This window comes from Nerophis lumbriciformis, linkage group LG27, assembly GCF_033978685.3.
Source record: "Nerophis lumbriciformis linkage group LG27, RoL_Nlum_v2.1, whole genome shotgun sequence".
In the NCBI taxonomy this organism is placed as follows: Eukaryota; Metazoa; Chordata; class Actinopteri; order Syngnathiformes; family Syngnathidae; genus Nerophis; species Nerophis lumbriciformis.
The window spans coordinates 28,385,745-28,404,750 of record NC_084574.2 but is presented as its reverse complement, the minus strand read 5'-3'; the positions used below and the strand labels follow the sequence as shown (position 1 = coordinate 28,404,750).

The following is a 19,006-nucleotide window of genomic DNA, read 5'->3' as shown; positions in this document are numbered from 1 at the left end:
TATTTGTGATCAATTTGACAATATATAAATACAGCAATATAGTAATTACAATCAGAATTAAACACATAGAGGAACAAAAGGTGAATAAAAATTAAATTTTATAAGCAAACTTATTAATGATTAATTCAACAATAAGTAAATACAACACTATAAAACAATGTAATAATTACAATCAGAATAAAACACCTAGAGAGAAAAAAGGTGACTAAAAATATGTATTTTTCATAGGCAAACTTATTTATGATCAATTTAACAACATATAAATACAACGAAGCAATAATTACAATCAGAATAAAACGAAAGGGCGAATAAAAGAAGTATACGGAAACTTATTTGTGATCAATTTGACAACATATAAATACAGCAATATAGTAATTACAGTCAGAATTAAACACATAGAGGAACAAAAGGCGAATAAAAATGTAAATTTATAAGCAAACTTATTTGTGATTAATTCAACAATAAGTAAATACAACACTATAAAACAATGTAATAATTACAATCAGAATAAAACACCTAGAGAGAAAAATAAGCAAACTTATTTATGATCAATTCAACAATATATAATATCAACTATGTAATAATTTAAATCAGAATAAAACAGAAAAACAAAAGGCGAATACAAAAATGTATAAGGAAACTTACTTGTGATCAATTTAAAAATATGTAAATACAGCAATATAGTAATTATAATCAGAATAAAACCCTAAAGAAACAAAGGGTGACTAAAAATATATATTTCTCATAAGCTTATTTATGATCAATTTAACAATATATAAATACAACGATGTAATAATTAAAATCAGAATAAAACAAATAGAGAAACCCATCCATCCATCCATCCATCTTCTTCCGCTTATCCGAGGTCGGGTCGCGGGCGCAGCAGCCTAAGCAGGGAAGCCCAGACTTCCCTCCCCCCAGCCACTTGTTCCAGCTCCTCCCGGGGGATCCCGAGGCGTTCCCAGGCCAGCCGGGAGACATAGTCTTCTCAACGTGTCCTGGGTCTTCCCCGTGGCCTCCTACCGGTTGGACGTGCCCTAAACACCTCCCGAGGGAGGCGATCGGGTGGCATCCTGACCAGATGCCCGAACCACCTCATCTGGCTCCTCTCGATGTGGAGGAGCAGCGGCTTTACTTTGAGCTCCCCCCGGATGACAGAGCTTCTCACCCTATCTCTAAGGGAGAGCCCCGCCACCCGGCGGAGGAAACTCATTTCGGCCGCTTGTACCCGTGATCTTGTCCTTTCGGTCATAACCCAAAGCTCATGGCCATAGGTGAGGATGGGAACGTAGATCGACCGGTAAATTGAGAGCTTTGCCTTCCGGCTCAGCTCCTTCTTCACCACAACGGATCGATACAGCGTCCGCATTACTGAAGACGCCGCACCGATCCGCCTGTCGATCTCACGATCCACTCTTCCCTCACTCGTGAACAAGACTCCGAGGTACTTGAACTCCTCCACTTGGGGCAGGGTCTCCTCCCCAACCCGAAGATGGCATTCCACCCTTTTCCGGGCGAGAACCATGGACTCGGACTTGGAGGTGCTGATTCTCATCCCAGTCGCTTCACACTCGGCTGCGAACCGATCCAGCGAGAGCTGAAGATTCTGGCCAGATGAAGCCATCAGGACCACATCATCTGCAAAAAGCAGAGACCTAATCCTGCAGCCACCAAACCGGATCCCCTCAACGCCTTGACTGCGCCTAGAAATTCTGTCCATAAAAGTTATGAACAGAATCGGTGACAAAGGGCAGCCTTGGCAGAGTCCAACCCTCACTGGAAACTTAGAGAAACGAAAGGCAAATAAAATTATACAAAAACTTATTTGTGATCAATTTGACAATATATAAATACAGCAATATAGTAATTACAGTCAGAATCAAACACAGAGGAAAAAAAGGCAAATAAAAATTAAATTTTATGATCAATCTTATTTGTGATTAATTTAACAATATATAAATACAAAACTATAAAACAATGTAATAATTACAATAAGAATAAAACACCTAGAGAAACAAAAGGTGACTAAAAATATATATTTCTCATAAGCTTATTTATGATCAATTTAACAATATATAAATGCAACGATGTAATAATTAAAATCACAATAAAATAGAGAAACAAAAGGGCGAATAATTTTTTTGATAAGGAAACCTATATGTGATCAATTTAACAATATATAAATATAGTAATTACAATCAGAATTAAACACATAGAGGAACAAAAGGCGAATACATTTTTTATTTTATAAGCAAACTTATTTATGATTAATTTAACAATATATATATGCAATAATGTACTAAAACAATCAGAATAAAACACATAGAGAAACAAAAAGCTGATCAAATATATTTTTTCATTCAGCAAATGTATTTATGATATATAAAACAATGTACAAATGTCAACAAAATATTACAATTGTTCCCTTTTATTTCATACAATTGTTTGCGCAAAAGTCAATAGTGCGGAAATGGCTAAACAATAATATTGGCGCTCAGTCCAAACCTTTTTGTCAAAACCCAAACGTGTAACTATAACAACATGAACACTACAAAAAATGATATTTGTGAAGAGAATAGAAAAATATCAATCACCACACTAGAATCGATCCAATACTGCTCTCTGTAGGCTGCAGCTTGGATCGATCCGCACACCACGAAGAAAGTATTTCATTGGTGGAAAAAATGACTGCGTAGATATCTTTTAGTTGTTTGCATTTGTTGTCGTTCATAATATTTAAATGATTTCAAAGACGGACTACATCAGGGGTCCCCAAACTTTTTGGCTCGGGGCCGCATTGGGATGAAAAAAATAAAATAATAATAATAATAATAATAAATAAATAAAAATAAAATAAATATGTATATTTACATTCAGAGCGCGATGATGTCACTTTATCGATGGAAAAAAGCATGTTTAGACAATATGAGGGGCTCGTAGACACAGAGAGTAACAAGCGGTAGAAAATGGATTAGAAAGGACAGATTTTAAAAAATTATAATCGGATTTTGGACGCTGGCCGGCCGTATTTTGGGGAGCCCTGGACTACATTGTTCGACAGGTGGCAATTAAAAACATCACATTGGTAACATTATTACTTAACCGTCATTTCAAAAATGTGTTTCCAGTGTTTGAATAAAAGTTTTTAAAGCACCGCCGCTGAAGACAGCAGCAAGTTGACAACAAAGCTCGTTAGCAATTAGCCGCTAGCAGGTAGGTAATCATGTCGTATTCACAGGTAATATTAAGACTTATTATAGTGTATTTTGTTGAAGAAAAAACGTTATTTATTTTGTTTTCAGTGTTTGGTCAATAAAGTTTATTACACCACTGAAGACAGCAGCAGGCATGATACAATGTGCACAACCTAGGTAGTTAGCATTTAGCCGCTAACAGGTAGGTAATAATGTTGTTTTCATATATAACAGTGAGCCTTATTACAGTGTGTTTTGTTTAACAATAACGTCATTTCATTATTTTGTTTTCAGAGTTTAATCATTAAAGCTTTAACATCACTAAAGACAGCAACAGGCACGAGCAGGTATAATAATAATAATAATAATAACTGGGATTTATATAGCGCTTTTCTAAGTACCCAAAGTCGCTTTACATGTAGAACCCATCAATCATTCACACCTGGTGGTGGTAAGCTACTTTCATAGCCACAGCTGCCCTGGTATGGTTTCATATTCACACTTTTTGTTCAAGTTTTGTCATTTTGACAAGTTATTTTGTGCACGCTGAGGGTTTCCACGTTTATCTTCAACAATTATAGCTTCCGGTTGGATATTCTAGACCAGTGGTCCCCAACCACCGGTCTGTGGATCGATTGGTACCCGGCCGCACAAGAAATAAATAAAAAATATATATATTTTTTTATTTTATTTTTTATTAAATCAACATAAAAAACACATGATACACTTACAATTAGTGCACCAACCCAATAAACCTACCTACCCTATTTACACTCATTCACACTCATTCGCACAAAAGGGTTGTGTCTTTCTGTTATTAATATTTCTGGTTCCTACATTATATATCAATATAGATCAATACAGTCTGCAGGGATGCAGTCCGTAAGCACACATGATTGTATTTTTTTATGACAAAAAAAAAAATACCATTCCCCTACCTCAGCCCCACCCCCACCCCCACCCCACACACACAGTAATAGTAACACTGTGTTTAAATATATAAAAAAACAAAACCTATGTATTTTAATCAAGTGATTCATTGATATACCACTCGTTCGAGCCCGCTTACCACTACTGGTACACGTATCGCAGTTTGAGAATCACTGCACTAGACTTGACGCCTCACGAATTGGCCACGTCATACATAAGGCTGTCCGCCATCTTGCAGCAGTCATTTGTCAAGATTAATAGTTTTTCATATTTTTTACTTGTAACTCCATCATGTTACTGTAACTACTCCAAAAATAAAGATGATATGCTACAGTGTCCCCATTTACGCGAGTGGAATTTTTGTGTAAGTCGGATCTTAAATTGTATGACTGTATGAACACTTGAGTTACTCACACTGTACATAACACATGGACGTACAAAATACAGTAATACAAATATTAAATAGAACTGAAATGCTGACAGAATGTAGTGTGAATGTAAGAATAGTTTGGAGTTGGAACGGTTTGAATCGGATGAAAAATGTGGGAATTGTGGAACTTTGAAAAAAATGTACCATTCATTTGAATGGGAATTTCATAGAATTTTGGGAAAAGTGGGAATTTTTGGGGAAAATGTTAAAAGGCTTGAATTTTCTGAATGCGTTGAAATGGTTGGTTTTGGAATTTTTAAAATCGATCGAGAAATGTTGAAGTAGTACCATTTTTAAATGAGAAATGGTATTAAGGAATTTCGGGAAAACCGGGGATTTTCCCGGTTCAAAAAACTAATTCGTTTTTTGTCCTGAATGTTTGGACGGTGGAACGGTTAACATGGGTTAAACAATGTGGAAGGACTAGTCGCCAAAAAAAAGGGAATTCCTGGATTTTTTTTTAACTTGGAAAAACGATAGTGTGAATTTCCAGGATGAGTGGAATATGTTGAAAGTGGAATGGTTTGAATCGGTTGAAAAATTTGGAAATGGTGGAAGTTTGAAAAATGGCCAATTCATTTTGAATGGGAAAATGTCCCGGAAAACCTGCAATTCTGGGAAGTCTGGAAATGCTTACTCGGAGGAGGACGTATGAATAATACAGCTGCCTAGTTAGCGCTGTCCATTTCTTAGAGCAGTGGTTCTCAAACTTATTTCACCAATACCAACTTAGAAAACACTTGGTCTCCATGTACCACCATTATGACCAACGTTAAAATACAGTAGCATAGTAGGCCTAAGTATTTATTAAAAACAATACAGAGGTTTTATTTAACAAGTATAAGCGGTATAAAATGGATGGATGGATGGATGGAATATTTTGCCACTGTAATATTGGACACAAGGCACAAACATAATCAACGGTGATACTACATGTACAGTACATATTTACAGACTTTTTTGCTGTACCACTAATTGCAGCCCTTGTAGTGGTACGCGTACCACAGTTTAATAATCTGTCTTAGAATAGTCTTCCAGTTGTTCCAAAATAGAATCTTTACTCTTAAAGATGTTTGGCTGTTACTGGGCATGCAGCCAATGTTGATGTCACCCCTTCTCCACCGAGCGTTTTAAAAGGTTTAATTTCACTATACGTTGCCACCAGAAGAGTCTTCCTCATGCCTCGGAGGCATAAAGAAGTGCCAAAAGGATGTATTCTTCCTCTGAGTTGCTGTATCTAGTTCTCGAGCAAATTTAGAGATTAAGAATTAAAATTATGTTGTAGCATGTCCTTAACCGCAGAATGTTGTAAACTGAAGACCACCAATAATTGTGTGAACGCTCCAAAGCTTTCACACATATGGTTTTCTACACCAAAATTAATCTATTTATTAAACTTCTTCAACTTCTTCTTCTCCAGATTCAGGCACGCTCTACCTTCCACATTTTTCAACCGATTCAAACCGTTCCAACTTCAAACTGTTCAGCCTATTCGGGAATCGCGGGCTTAGCCTTGATAAATTCCAAAATTTCCCACATTTCCAGGTTTTCTGCGACATTTTTCCCATTCAAAATGAATTGGCTATTTTTCAAACTTCCACATTTCAAACGATTCAAACCATACCACCTTCAACACATTCCACCATCCTGGAAATTTAAACTACCTTTTTCCAAGCTCAAAAAAATTCCAGGATTTTCCAGAATTCCTGGTTTTCCAAAGCCTTATTTCCACCGTTTTTTCTGGCGACTACTCCTTCCACATTTGTCAACGCATTTCAACCGTTCTACCGTCAAACATTCCTCTTAATCAAGACAAAAAAAATGAAGTTGTTTTTTTAACTGGAAAAATTCCCGGTAATCAGGAATTCCGTAATACCATTTCTCAATTCAACATGTTACTACATTTTCTCGACCGATTTGAAAAATTCTAACACCAACCATTTCAACTCATTCAGACCATTCAAGTTTTTTACCATTTTCAAAAAAATTCCCTCTTTTCCCAAATTTTGGGGAAATTTCCATTGAAATGGGACATTCTTCAGAATTCCACAACTCCCACATTTTTAATCTGATTCAAACTGTTCCAACTTCTAAATATTCAGCCTGTTTAGGAATTGTGTGCTCTCCTTCAACAATTCTAAAAAAAAATCCAGGATTTCAGTTCAACTTCAGCGTTGGAGCATTCACACGGAATTCCCTTAGGAATTGCATCGTCTAGTTAGTAAATAGAATGCATATTTGAGTGTGAGTGGAACACTGATTATTTGTCAGTAACATTTAACTTTGTTGTAACTCTAGATTACCTCAACTGAGTCTGAGTGATCAGTTATGGACTTTTTCTTCGACGAACTTCCCTTACATTCAACCCAGAAAGTGGGATGTGCAGATCCACAAATGGTATCTGATGATTTCTGTGATATTTCTCTATAATTGTTATTGTGTTTGCAGGATTGTAGTTAAATGTTGTCAATCAATAATTCTGTGACTGTGACTACTCATGGCGCTTTGCTGTTGTTACAGGTAAAAGAGACAGAGCCTGGGCCAAGTGTGAGCAGGCCTGACATTCAAGAGGAGAATTCCAAGTATTATACTTTTTTGGCCATCTATAAATTAATCCTGGCATTCCAATGAGCCTGCTGCTATTTTAATTGTCCTTGCAGCTCCATTGTGAATGACATCAGCACAAGAGTGCAGGATCTGGTGCAGAAGGTTCACGACCGCCGCACCAGTGACCAGAAAGAAATCGAAGACTTTCAAGAGACAATACTGGAGAAGGTATTGACTAAAAAAAAAAGTTGTGTAGCTGTAGATAGCAAAATTTATCAAGGTGGCCTTCCAAAGGTGACCGAGATGTGCCAGCAGATGAAGCAGGACATGTACATAGCCTATGAAGAAAACAGTGTTGTGATGGAGGTGAAGCTGCAGGAGTTGACTGAGGTACTAGAGAGATGCTCAGTTCTCCAAAATGAGCTCCTGGAAGCCAGTAGCGTACTGGCAAACATTCGAGAGAACCTCGCCATCGACCAGCCGTCACAACCGGCAACATAATAGGTCAAGTTCACTAACATTGTTCTCAGTGGTTAGTTATTTCTACCTCTTGTCAGTCAGAAAATATTGATGGCCTTGGAACTTTTGAAGCAACAGTTCAGATTTCAGTTTGTTTCCCTCAGCAGTCTTTGATATTTTCCTGTTTCACTGTGATGTAGCATAAGCGTTTGCATGTGATTTTCCACAAAGACAAAAACCAACACAAGTTAGAGGGCAGCAGTTTTATTGTGGCCAACCTCGTTTTGCAAGTCATATGACAATATCACAAAATAAAACGTATCTCTTACAGCATTATACTTCAAATTTTCCCTGTCAAAATCCGAAATATATTAGTTACACTTTAGACTGTACTAATATAACTTTGACCCAATGATTTTCTTTGTTGACCTAAATATTGACCTGGTACGACAACTATAAAGTCTTTCCCATGCATTGTATTTTAGTAATGTAAAATATTTCCCAAGTTAAAATGCGCCCTGCAAAGTGCTCAGGTTTGTCCACCAAACAATCCCTCAAAACATTGAGTTCATCAGGTAGTGAAATACAGTGGTACCTCAGTTTTCCATTTGTAATTTATTCCAAAATGATTTGTAGAAAAACTGAAGCACTATCCAACTGATAATGTAACTCCAGTTAATTCGTTCTAAGCACCCAAATATGTTACCACAATACACTTTTATAAAGAATAATTATAGTTTAACATGCAGAAAACAATTCAAAATGCATATGAAATTGATAAATAAATACTTAACGTCACTTTTACCTTAATTGAAGACGATCCCTACCAACACAACCTTGGTACTTTGCTTCGACTACTTTCTTTAATTCAATAGTGTTTCTCACCTTATTATTCAAAGTGCTACCCAACTTGTGGTGTATCCAAGAACGCACGGACAGCGGCCGTGTGTTTCCACAACTTTGTTTACATCAACTGATGCGATCAGGCAGCTTTGCTGTTGACAGAACTACAGAGGACAGTTGATTTACTGTAGCGGTGTGGCGTGTTCAGTGACGCTCTAAAAACACAGACTGCTCTAATTGTCTTTGATTGGACTATTACTGAATGCTGCAACTTTATTCGGATCTACTGTGTTGTAATTTGCAGCTGTACTCAATAATAAAAGCACAAAACAAAAAGTGATTAGTCGTCCTGAAACACAAACCAAAAAGTGGTTAGTGGTTCCGAAACCAAAACCTATTTTTGGTGAACATTTTTATCTAAACCAGGGCGTTTGAAAACTGATTGACCATTGTCTTCCCATTCAATCTCAAAATGTGGTGTTCACCAGGTTGCAAATGATTGACATTCCATTTTAAAAATGCTACTTTCCGACTGTAAAAGACTGTAGTCCAGTTATTGCTCTGCCAAGAATCAAGGCATGGATGTCATGAGTTCCTGCAAAAAGAGAAAGCACAATAAATAAATACAGCTTTAACCCTTTTTGTAAAATACATCACTGACCTCTTGTGGTCGATGTACCTAACTGCGTTCATTTTTTTTTAAATGTTTTAAAATCGCCAATATAAATTACATATACAGAGGTGGGTAGATTATGCAAAAATTGTACTCAAGTTAGAGTACCATTACTATAGAGCACAGGTGTCAAACTCAAAGCTCAGGGACCAAATCTAGCCCGCCACATCATATTATGTGGTCCGCCGCGTTATTTCATGTGATATGCCGCATTTTATGTGGCCCGATAAAAAAGGCTAGCAATGAAAAACTTTCTGACAAAATGCATGTACTATTTTTGCAATTTTGACAAAATGTACTGCATCCAATTACATATGTTGTTCACTTTACTATTTGATCCTGCAACAAGAAAAGCAAGTTACCCACCAATCGGTTATTGAAAATTATAGTAATCAAAGAGTTTCCTATGCAAATGGTGTAACAAGGCTGTTGCACATTTATATTCATATACTGTCACATTTGGCCCTTTTTGGGCAGCCATAATTGCAATGTGGCCTTCAAAAACAAGTTTGACACACTTGCTTTAGAGTAATATGACTCAAGTAAAAGTAAAAAAGTATTATTCCAAATAATTACATCAGTAAGAGTAAGTATTCAAGAAAAAAAACTACGGTACTCAAGTACGAGTAACTTCTCATTTGTTTAGTAGCAGTTTTTTTTTCTTGTACTTGCACTACAACATAGTTGATGTGTGTGCTTGTGAGTCACAGCATGTACCACAAACAATGCACATTTTACAGTCATAACAGAGCTATTGTTAGCATGTGCAGCTAACATCTACAATATGTTTCTCTAGTTAGAAGTGGAATTCTTGTAGGCTGAAATGTGAACATTTCTACTGACACGGGTGAGAGCGCACGATAATGCTGTTCGTTTTCATAGTTTGTAAGGTAAACCTTCGTTTGTCTACTTCTCACTTTTTACAGTGTGGGGCCGCCGTGTGCGGACATGTGACTGCCCAGCTCAGTTTGATTGGTGAAATTGAGTCACGTGACTCAACCCACGGGAAGAAGTCTCTCTGACAAGCCAAACAATGTCCTCAGTAATCAAAAGATTGTAAAATTAATATTTAGACTATATGAATAAATGTAGCGGAATTCAACTACAATCTAACAGAGTAAAAGGTGTTGTTTCTTTTTAACCAAAATACTCAAGTAAAAGTAAAAATTATGTTGCATTAAAACCAAATACAATTTATCCAATAAGTTACTTAAGTACATGTAAAGTAATACTACCCACCTCTGTATATACAATACAATATGTTACTATCGAGTATTTACCCTCATAGGTGTTAACAGCCTCGAGGTTCAAAACATGGCGGATGATGTGATACTCATCAGCGATCCCGTTTCCTCCCAACATATCCCTGGCTTGTCTTGCGATATCCAAAGCTTTGCCACAGCTATTTCTTTTCAGCATGGAGATCATCTCTGGAGCTGCTCTGTTTGGATGAGAACAAGTACAATAATGGAAACCCTTTTAAATACCAAGACGATGTTACTGTAGTCACACAGGAGGACTTACTTCTTCTCATCAATTAGTCTTCCCAGGGACAAGCATGATTGTAGTCCAATGGTGATCTCCGTCAACATGTCTGCCATTTTCTTTTGCATAAGCTGGTTCCTGGCCAGTGGCACCCCAAATTGGATTCTGATTGGAGCACAAACATAGTTACATCAAAATGTTTTATTGAAGAACTGACACTGGGTCAACAGTCTCACAGAATAAAACGTTTCACATTAGACATGCATAATCGTGTGTTGCATTCCATAAAACTTGGTAAAGGGTGCATTCATTGGAAAGTGAAGTTCCTACTTACGAGCTTCAAGAAAATTCAAGAAAACCTATTTTTGAAGATTATTTGTCATGTAGACACACGAGCGTAGCACCAAATTCTGGGTCCCCCCATAACATTCTAAACCCAACGTCTCTGCCTCATACACAGACATTTGGTATGTTTACTTGCACAAAAAATAATAGTTATTGTATGGATTTGGTTGAAAACAGCTTTTTAAAAAACACATGTGAAATCCTTTATTAGGTTTTTGACTTTTTAAAGATTGGAATAATTAATTAATTAATACAAAGTGGTTAGAATGTGATTTTAAATAGTTGTTTAACGTTACATTATTCACTTAAATATGATTATAAATATGACATGTTTAACATTTCCCTTTACTTCAGATTGTAAAATAGAGATTATCTGATTCTCACAGGGTTGTCATCTGTGGATAAGACAAATCATTATTCATCATTATTATGTTTATTATATTAGTGCATTAATGGGGGTTGAAAAAATAGTGGCCCTTCGGTTTCAGGCTTTGAGGATCTTTAAACACACCACAGTTATGGGCAATCAAATGCAAAAGTGAAACTTAAACATAGTTTCTCCTATGCTGCCACAAATATTTATTATATTTTACCTTTCTTTAATCACCTCATCCTTGTTCCAAAATGCTATTGCGGTGTGTGAATGCTTAAAGGTGAGATTTGTTATGACATCTGTGTTGAGTGAAATGTTCCAAGTTAGGTTTGCCGCTAACCAGGTGGAAACAAACCATTTTGTATTTTTGATGGGAGGTCTAGGTAGTCTTAAACATTCTTAAATTTGATTCAAACGACCTTATTATTGAACTTTCGAGCTATATTAATTTTATATCAATAATAAACTAATAAATATCATATACTAAATTACAAAAACAAATCTTCAAACTTTACAAAAGCCTGAACTGACACACCCCTGCGTAGACACATTGCTAACCTTTATGTAACTTGTTCAGTAAAAAAAGGTAAGTGAAATGATCTCTTTGCAAACAAACAATTTGTTTACATCTGACTGAAATGTCTTTTAAAGCTGCAAGTGGAGTATTCAGCAACCAAGTCCAGAGATTGACCCCAAAGAATTTCACGTGAGCGAAACATGAGTATCAGACAGGCTTGTCTGTACAAACACTAGAAGTGGGGGAAATATCGATTTTCAGATGCATCGCAATTCGGACATGGAGGATTGTAAAATCGATTAGTACACGCCAATAATCGAATATTTATTTATTGTAAATAAAGTAATGCAGACAGTTCTAAAATTTAGCTGACCGCATTGACATCAATTAGCGGTCATGTTGCAGCTTTGTCCAGACTTTTTGGGACATTAAGTAATAGAAAGTACCTGTCCAGAGTGTATTGTCTCGCTGCATGGAAACAAAATTCAGCTGCTCCCAGGGCTCCCCATGCAATGCCATAACGAGCATTGTTGAGACAGCCAAAGGGACCCTGGTGACAAGAAAAGCACAATTACATATTTATATTCATTATGTACATAGGCGCACACAATGAAGTGACCAGTGAGTGTACCGTATATATAATAACATTATCATTGCAGAAATGAAACAAACTAGGAGATTAGTTTGGCCCACAGGAGCGGAAAGACTTACAGCCAGACCAGAGACGTTTGGCAGCAGGTTCTCCTGGGGAACTTCTACTTCATCCATGAGGATCATTCCAGTGGCAGAGGCCCTCAGTGAGAACTTGCCTTCTATCTTTGGAGTGGCGAACCCCTTCATGCCACGCTCCAGGATGAAGCCACGCACCTTTCCGTCTTCACACTTGGCCCACACCACTGCGATGTCTGCGACAGGGGAATTAGTGATCCTAGAGGAGCAGAGTCGGGAAGAGAGCATCTATCGATTAGGTAAGTGGGTAAAGCATTGCAAGTTAATGGGGTCCTCTTATGCAAAACCAACTTTTCTCACATGTTGGTGCCCCTTTTGGTATATTTGGGATCGCCATAAATCCTGAAAATGTGAAATCAAACCATGGGACCATGGTGTAGATATTTATAAAACATCCTTGCCTTCTTCAAAACATGCTCCAACCAAACCGTTTGGACTTTTAGATTTTATCCATCCATTTTCTTCCGCATAGCAGAGGTCGGGTCGCGGGGGCAGCAGCCTAAGCAGAAAAGCCCAGACTTCCCTCTCCCCACCCACTCCGTCCAGCTCCTCCCGGGGGATCCAGAGGCGTTCCCAGGCCAGTTAGGAGACAGTCTTCCCAACGTGTCCTGGGTCTTCCTCATGACCTCCTACCGGTCAGGCGTGCCCTAAACACCTCCCTAGGGAAGCGTTCGGGTGGCATCCTGACCAGATGCCCAAACCACCTCATCTGGCTCCTCTCGATGTGGAGGAGCAGTGGCTTTACTTTGAGCTCCCCCCAGATGGCAGAGCTTCTCACCTTATCTCTAAGAGAGAGACCCGCCACCCGACGGAGGAAACTCATTTCGGCCGCTTATACCCGTGATCTTGTCCTTTCGGTCACAACCCAAAGCTCATGACCATAGGTGAGGATGGGAACGTAGATCGACCGGTAAATTGAGAGCTTTGCCTTCCGGCTCAGCTCCTTCTTCACCACAACGGATCGATACAGCGTCCGCAATACTGAAGACGACGCACCGATCCGCCTGTCGATCTCACGTTCCACTCTTCCATCACTCGTGAACAAGACTCCGAGGTACTTGAACTCCTCCACATGGGGCAAGATCTCTTCCCCAACTCGGAGATGTCACTCCACCCTTTTCCGGGCGAGAACCATGGACTCTGACTTGGAGGTGCTGATTCTCATCCCAGTCGCTTCACACTCGGCTGCGAACCGATCCAGTGAGAGCTGAAGATCATGGCCAGATGAAGCAATCAGGACCACATCATCTGCAAAAAGCAGAGACCTAATCCTGCAGCCACCAATCCGGATCCTCTCAACGCCTTGACTGCGCCTAGAAATTCTGTCCATAAAAGTTCTGAACAGAATCGGTGACAAAGGGCAGCCTTAGCAGAGTCCACCCCTCACTGGAAACAGGTCCGACTTACTGCCGGCAATGCGGACCAACCTCTGACACTGATCATACAGGGAGCGGACCGCCACAATCAGACAGTCCGATACCCCATACTCTTTTAGACTTTAGTGACGTATTTTGCCTGTGTCACTTAAGCGGGTATCTCCACTTATGGTCGAGGTTTACCCAAACAACTTTGCGCGAGTTTACCATTTTCATATAGTTGTCGTCCAAAAGGTGTAGTTAATAAGTTTCCTATTTTTCTTCAATCCCTTTGTTGTGGGGCAGACTGGCTCGTATGTCCACATGCATGCTCAAATCCGCCACTGTTACCATTTCACCAGTTAAGACTCGATATGGAAGCGCTAAAAGCTACAACATGGCTGAAGGGGTGGAGATGTAGTCAAAGGGGGCATGGCCTTGAAGGAGGACTTTGGCACGTAAATGCGACCGCCCACAAAACGGCGCATTCTGCAGAGACAGTCAGAAAGCGGCTTGAAGATGATCTGTAAAACAAATCTACCGGTATGCAAAATTTGGCCAAAGCACCACCACTACATGGTATGTAGACCACAAGGAAGGGTTTTATAGGTAAACAAAAAAATCACATGACCCCTTCAACATGTGTATCATGTTGAAGGGGACGTTGTATCATGGGGACGGCGTGGAGCAGTTGGGAGAGTGGCCGTGCCAACAACATGAGGGTTCCTGGTTCAATCCCCACCTTCTACCAAGCTTGTCACGTCCGTTGTGTCCTTGAGCAAGACACTTCACCCTTGCTCCTGATGGGTCGTGGTTAGGGCCTTAGGCATGGCAGCTCCCACCATGGGTGAATGTGGAAATAGTGTCAAAGCGCTTTGAGTACCTTGAAGGTAGAAAAGCGCTATACAAGTATAACCCATTTACCATTGAGATCTTACTGTGATACAATTTCATTATAAGCTAAAAACAAACCCATGTTTTACAATCTAAAATCTAAGCGGCAAACAGATTCCCCTGATGGAATACCACCAAAAGTAACAAACAAACTGACTGATAGTATATTTGTAATGTCATAATGCTTTAATACATCCTTAGTACGTAAATAAAATTTATTTAATGTTGACCTACCATGTTTTGGCTCCGCTGATGGTGAAGGTAGCACTGGATGGGTTGTAGGTGGCCTTGGTCTCCATACCGCTGGGATCACTGCCATGGTTTGGCTCCGTCAAGCCAAAACAACCAAGGATTTCACCACGTGCTGGAGTATACACACACAAAGTTAGGAATACATATTACTTTTTTTAAATGTTTTATTTATCCTTGTCGAGTGTTGCAAGTCCTCACCAAGCCTGGGAATGTATTTCTCCTTCTGGGCCTCTGTGCCGTAGGCGTTGATAGGGTGCATTACCAGTGAAGACTGGACACTCATGACTGAGCGATAACCACTGTCAACTCTCTCCACCTCTCTGGCAATCAAGCCGTAAGCCACATAACTTGTTCCCGCACAGCCATAACCTGCAGAGCGGCATCGCGTAATAGAGCATGATGGTCAAACATACAACACGTGACAGTGGTGTATTTTTCTTTACCTTTAATAGTGGGGCCTAGGACACCCAATTCTCCCATTTCGGAGACAATCTCACGGTGGAAATCTGTCAGGGGAAACGCAAACCGGCAATCAAATATTAATTAAAAGGTGTAATTGTGTGAATGCTCCAAAGCATATGATTTTCTACCCCAAAATTCATCTATTTATTAAACTTCTTCTTCTTCTCCAGATTTTGACACGCTCTACCTTCCACATTTTTCATCCGATTCAAACTGTTCCAACTTCAAACTGTTTGGCCTATTCGGGAATCGTGGGCTTTCCTTGACAAATTCCAAAAATTCCCAGATTTCCCATAATTCCAGGTTTTACTAGGACATTTTTCCCATTCAAAATGAATTAGCCATTTTTTCAAACTTCCACAATTTCTACATTTTTCAATCGATTCAAACCATTCCATCTTAAACATTTTCCACTCATCCTGCACATTCAAACTATTATTTTTTTCAAGTTCAAAACATTTCCAGGAATTCCCGTTTTTCCAAACCCTTTTATCACCCTTTTTTCTGTCGACTACCCCTTCCACATTTTTCAACCCACTTCAACCGTTCCACCGTCCAAACATTCCTCTTAATCAGGACAAAAAACAAAGCAGTTTTTTGAACTGGAAAAATTCCTGGTTTTCCTGAAATTCTTTAATACCATTTCTCAATTCAAAATGTTACGACTTCAACATTTCTCGACCCATTTGAAAATTCCAACACCAACTGTTTGAACTCATTCAGAACATTCAAATTATTTAGCATGTTCCAAATAATTCCCTCTTTTACCGAAATTCCCAAATTTCCATGAAATTCACAATGAAATGCATGGGACATTTTTCAAAGTTCCACAACTCCCACATTTTTTATCCGATTCAAACCGTTCCAACTTCAAAATATTCAGCCTGTTCAGGAATTGTGTGCTCTCTTTCAACAATTACAAAATTCACAGTTTTTAGGGATATTTTCCCCATTCAAAATGAATTATCAATTTTTCGCACATTTAACAACTTATTCAAACCATTTCAACATTCAAACTATTCTTACATTCATACTACATTCTGTCAGCATTTCAGTTCAACTTCAGCATTGGAGCATTCACACGCAATTCCTTTAGGAATGGCCTCATCTAGTTGAAGTGTGCTTCTCTCACGTTCGTGTCTGTTGGCCATAAGGATGCGTGGCATGAGTTTTTCTTGGCAGTAGTTGCGGAAGGAGTCCCGGATCATAATCTCCTCCTCCGTCAGCTGACCCTCCAGGTCCAGAGCGTCACGCCAGTTGAATGACACTTTAGCTGAGGGTCAAAACATGCATTCGGCTGTTATGTCACCATCACTTGCAGGAAGAACATTTCCTGTAAGTGGTATACTTACCTCCCTTAGAAGCCTTTTTTACTTCCTCGGCATCTGTTTGAGGGGGGAAAAAGCAAACATAAAACATTTGTATGTCTTATACCTTTAGGCTTTTGCCTATTTTTCAGAAAATCCATTTTAGGAGACAATTTAAAGGAAAATGCACTTCTTCAGTGTTACCTTTGTGAATGGCAGCAGCTGTACCTTGGGCTCTACACACAAGGACAGCTGCACACTTTGGGGTGTTGGACAGCAGACGGGTGATACTTCGGAGAGCCATATTTTCACTGAATAAAGAAGAAAAAGAAAATTCAATGACTTTATCAAACTTTGTTGATAAATCTATACCAGGGGTCAGCAACCCGCGGCTCTTTAGCGCCGCCCTAGTGGCTCCCTGGACCTCTTTCAGAGATGTGTAAAAATGGAAAAAGATGAAGAAAAATGTTTTTTTTTTAGTTTTAATATATTTTCTGTAGGAGAACAAACATGACACAAACCTTGCTAATTGTTAGAAATCCCACTGTTTATATTATGCATGCTTCACTAATGAGAGTATTTGGCAAGCACAGTTTTGTCCTAATTTCAGCGACCCTTGAACTCATCGTAGTTTGTTTACATGTACAACTTTCTCCGATGCTGCCACAGAAAGACGTGTTTTATGCCACTTCTTCTTTGTCTCATTTTGTCCACCAAACGTTTTATGCTGTGCGTGAATCCACAAAGGTGAGCTTTGTTGATTTTATTGATTTGCTGGAGTCAGGCATATTTTGGTCAATCCATGACTGCAAGCTAATCGGTGCTAACATGCTATTTAGGCTAGCTGTATGTACATATTGCATCATTGTGCCTCATTTGTGGGTATATATATATATATATATATATATATATATATATATTTTTTTTTTTTTTTTTTTTTGTGGGTATATTTGAGCTCATTTAATTTCCTTTACTTATGTCATCAGTGTATTTAATGTATATGCGCATGTCTCGTGACACATTATATGTATGTAATATTGGCTGCATTTCTCATCATTGTTTGAGTGCCGTGTTGTTCCAGACCACAACAAACGTTACCCAACTTGCAAAGATTGTAATAAATAAATCCTTACACTTGGACACACACATCTATACCTTTGGCCATTCTGTGCCAGTAATTTCCAGATGTTATCTCATCCTGTGAGAAGCCTCCATTTTACTAATCATTTCGGTGGCAGAGGGGTTAGTGCGTCTGCCTCACAATACGAAGGTGCTGAGTAGTCTGGGGTTCAATCCCAGGCTCGGGATCTTTCTGTGTGGAGTTTGCATGTTCTCCCAGTGACTGCGTGGGTTCCCTCCGGGTACTCCGGTTTCCTCCCACCTCCAAAGACATGCACCTGGGGATAGGTTGATTGGCAACACTAAATTGGCCCTAGTGTGTGAATGTGAGTGTGAATGTTGTCTGTCTATCTGTGTCGGCCCTGCGATGAGGTGGCGACTTGTCCAGGGTGTACCCCGCCTTCCGCCCGATTGTAGCTGAGATAGGCTCCAGCGCCCCCCGCGACCCCGAAGGGAATAAGCGGTAGAAAATGGATGGATGGATTTCCAATGTTGCAAAAATGTGTAGAATAAAAATTAAAATACAACCTTTGTGTTAACAAAGATTTGCGTGAGCCTTTGATAGTAGGCTAAAATAGCTAATATAGACACTTACATCATGTGTTGCCTTCATTATAACACTTATATAAGGCTTTTAATTTTTTGTGGCTCCAGACAGATTTTTGTTTTGTATTTTCGGTCCAATATGACTCTTTCAACATTTTGGGTTGCCGACCCCTGATCTATACTGAGAGCCTCTTTCGTGATTTTGTTATGAAACACAATTCCGGTCGCTTGGCAGCATTAGTTACAAGACAATGTAAGAACACGTTGGTTTGCATTGTTTTTAACTGTTACATTCCAGTAAACGTCTCTAAGTTAATCATTTCAATCTGCGTCTATGTTAGCAAAGTAGATTTTTTTACCTGTTCCTCGGGTTTTCTGATGAGTTGTAACGGAGAAGCGACCTGGAAAAGTTGCTTAAGTAAGATTTCAGCTTGTGTTACGTCACGTCCGTACGTCACGTCCTTGGGTGGGCGTTCTTTTCCGCCATGATAGGTGATGACATTGGCGGCATTAGCGCCAGCAGCCGCTGGCAGTTGCGCAATTCTC

General features: G+C 39.1%; 2 protein-coding genes across 7 annotated transcripts; one reads left to right on the top strand and one right to left on the bottom strand.

Annotated features, from left to right (window-relative positions):
• Positions 1-3,002: 3,002 nt before the first annotated feature.
• syce2 (synaptonemal complex central element protein 2) lies at positions 3,003-7,819 on the top strand. Of its 6 annotated transcripts, XM_072916404.1 has the most exons (7): positions 3,003-3,061; positions 3,129-3,213; positions 3,303-3,396; positions 3,489-3,541; positions 6,853-6,951; positions 7,075-7,136; positions 7,215-7,819. In XM_072916404.1, exons 5-7 carry the CDS (start codon positions 6,883-6,885, stop codon positions 7,600-7,602), a joined length of 519 nt encoding a protein of 172 aa, XP_072772505.1. In that variant the 5' UTR covers positions 3,003-3,061; positions 3,129-3,213; positions 3,303-3,396; positions 3,489-3,541; positions 6,853-6,882; the 3' UTR covers positions 7,603-7,819. The 6 variants fall into 6 exon arrangements, with proteins under 6 accessions (XP_072772505.1, XP_061844203.1, XP_061844205.1 ...); XM_072916403.1 differs by having other exon boundaries at positions 3,009-3,213; XM_061988219.1 differs by lacking the exons at positions 3,303-3,396; positions 3,489-3,541.
• Positions 7,820-8,156: 337 nt separating this feature from the next.
• On the bottom strand, positions 8,157-18,967 carry LOC133624558 (glutaryl-CoA dehydrogenase, mitochondrial-like). Its single transcript, XM_061988218.1, has 12 exons — positions 18,820-18,967; positions 17,000-17,106; positions 16,841-16,873; positions 16,621-16,761; positions 15,470-15,532; positions 15,225-15,395; positions 15,009-15,138; positions 12,508-12,724; positions 12,243-12,346; positions 10,601-10,726; positions 10,357-10,517; positions 8,157-8,998 (listed from the first exon to the last, which is right to left on the bottom strand). The coding sequence occupies exons 2-12, from the start codon at positions 17,097-17,099 to the stop codon at positions 8,925-8,927; spliced, it is 1,320 nt and encodes a 439-aa protein (XP_061844202.1). The 5' UTR covers positions 17,100-17,106; positions 18,820-18,967; the 3' UTR covers positions 8,157-8,924.
• Positions 18,968-19,006: the final 39 nt, after the last annotated feature.

What these genes read in the sequence shown, in the direction of transcription:
- syce2 (XM_061988219.1), top strand. Translation starts at nt 6,883, where the DNA reads ATGGACTTTTTCTTCGACGAACTTCCCTTACATTCAACCCAGAAAGTG. An exon ending in GATGTGCAGATCCACAAATG is followed by an intron (nt 6,952 to 7,074) that starts GTATCTGATGAT and finishes CTGTTGTTACAG; the next exon opens with GTAAAAGAGACAGAGCCTGG. An exon ending in ATTCAAGAGGAGAATTCCAA is followed by an intron (nt 7,137 to 7,214) that starts GTATTATACTTT and finishes TTGTCCTTGCAG; the next exon opens with CTCCATTGTGAATGACATCA.
- LOC133624558 (XM_061988218.1), bottom strand. Translation starts at nt 17,099, where the DNA reads ATGGCTCTCCGAAGTATCACCCGTCTGCTGTCCAACACCCCAAAGTGT. An exon ending in TATGGCCAACAGACACGAAC is followed by an intron (nt 15,533 to 16,620) that starts GTGAGAGAAGCA and finishes TTCCCCTGACAG; the next exon opens with ATTTCCACCGTGAGATTGTC. An exon ending in GGCTGTTAACACCTATGAGG is followed by an intron (nt 8,999 to 10,356) that starts GTAAATACTCGA and finishes CTCTTTTTGCAG; the next exon opens with GAACTCATGACATCCATGCC.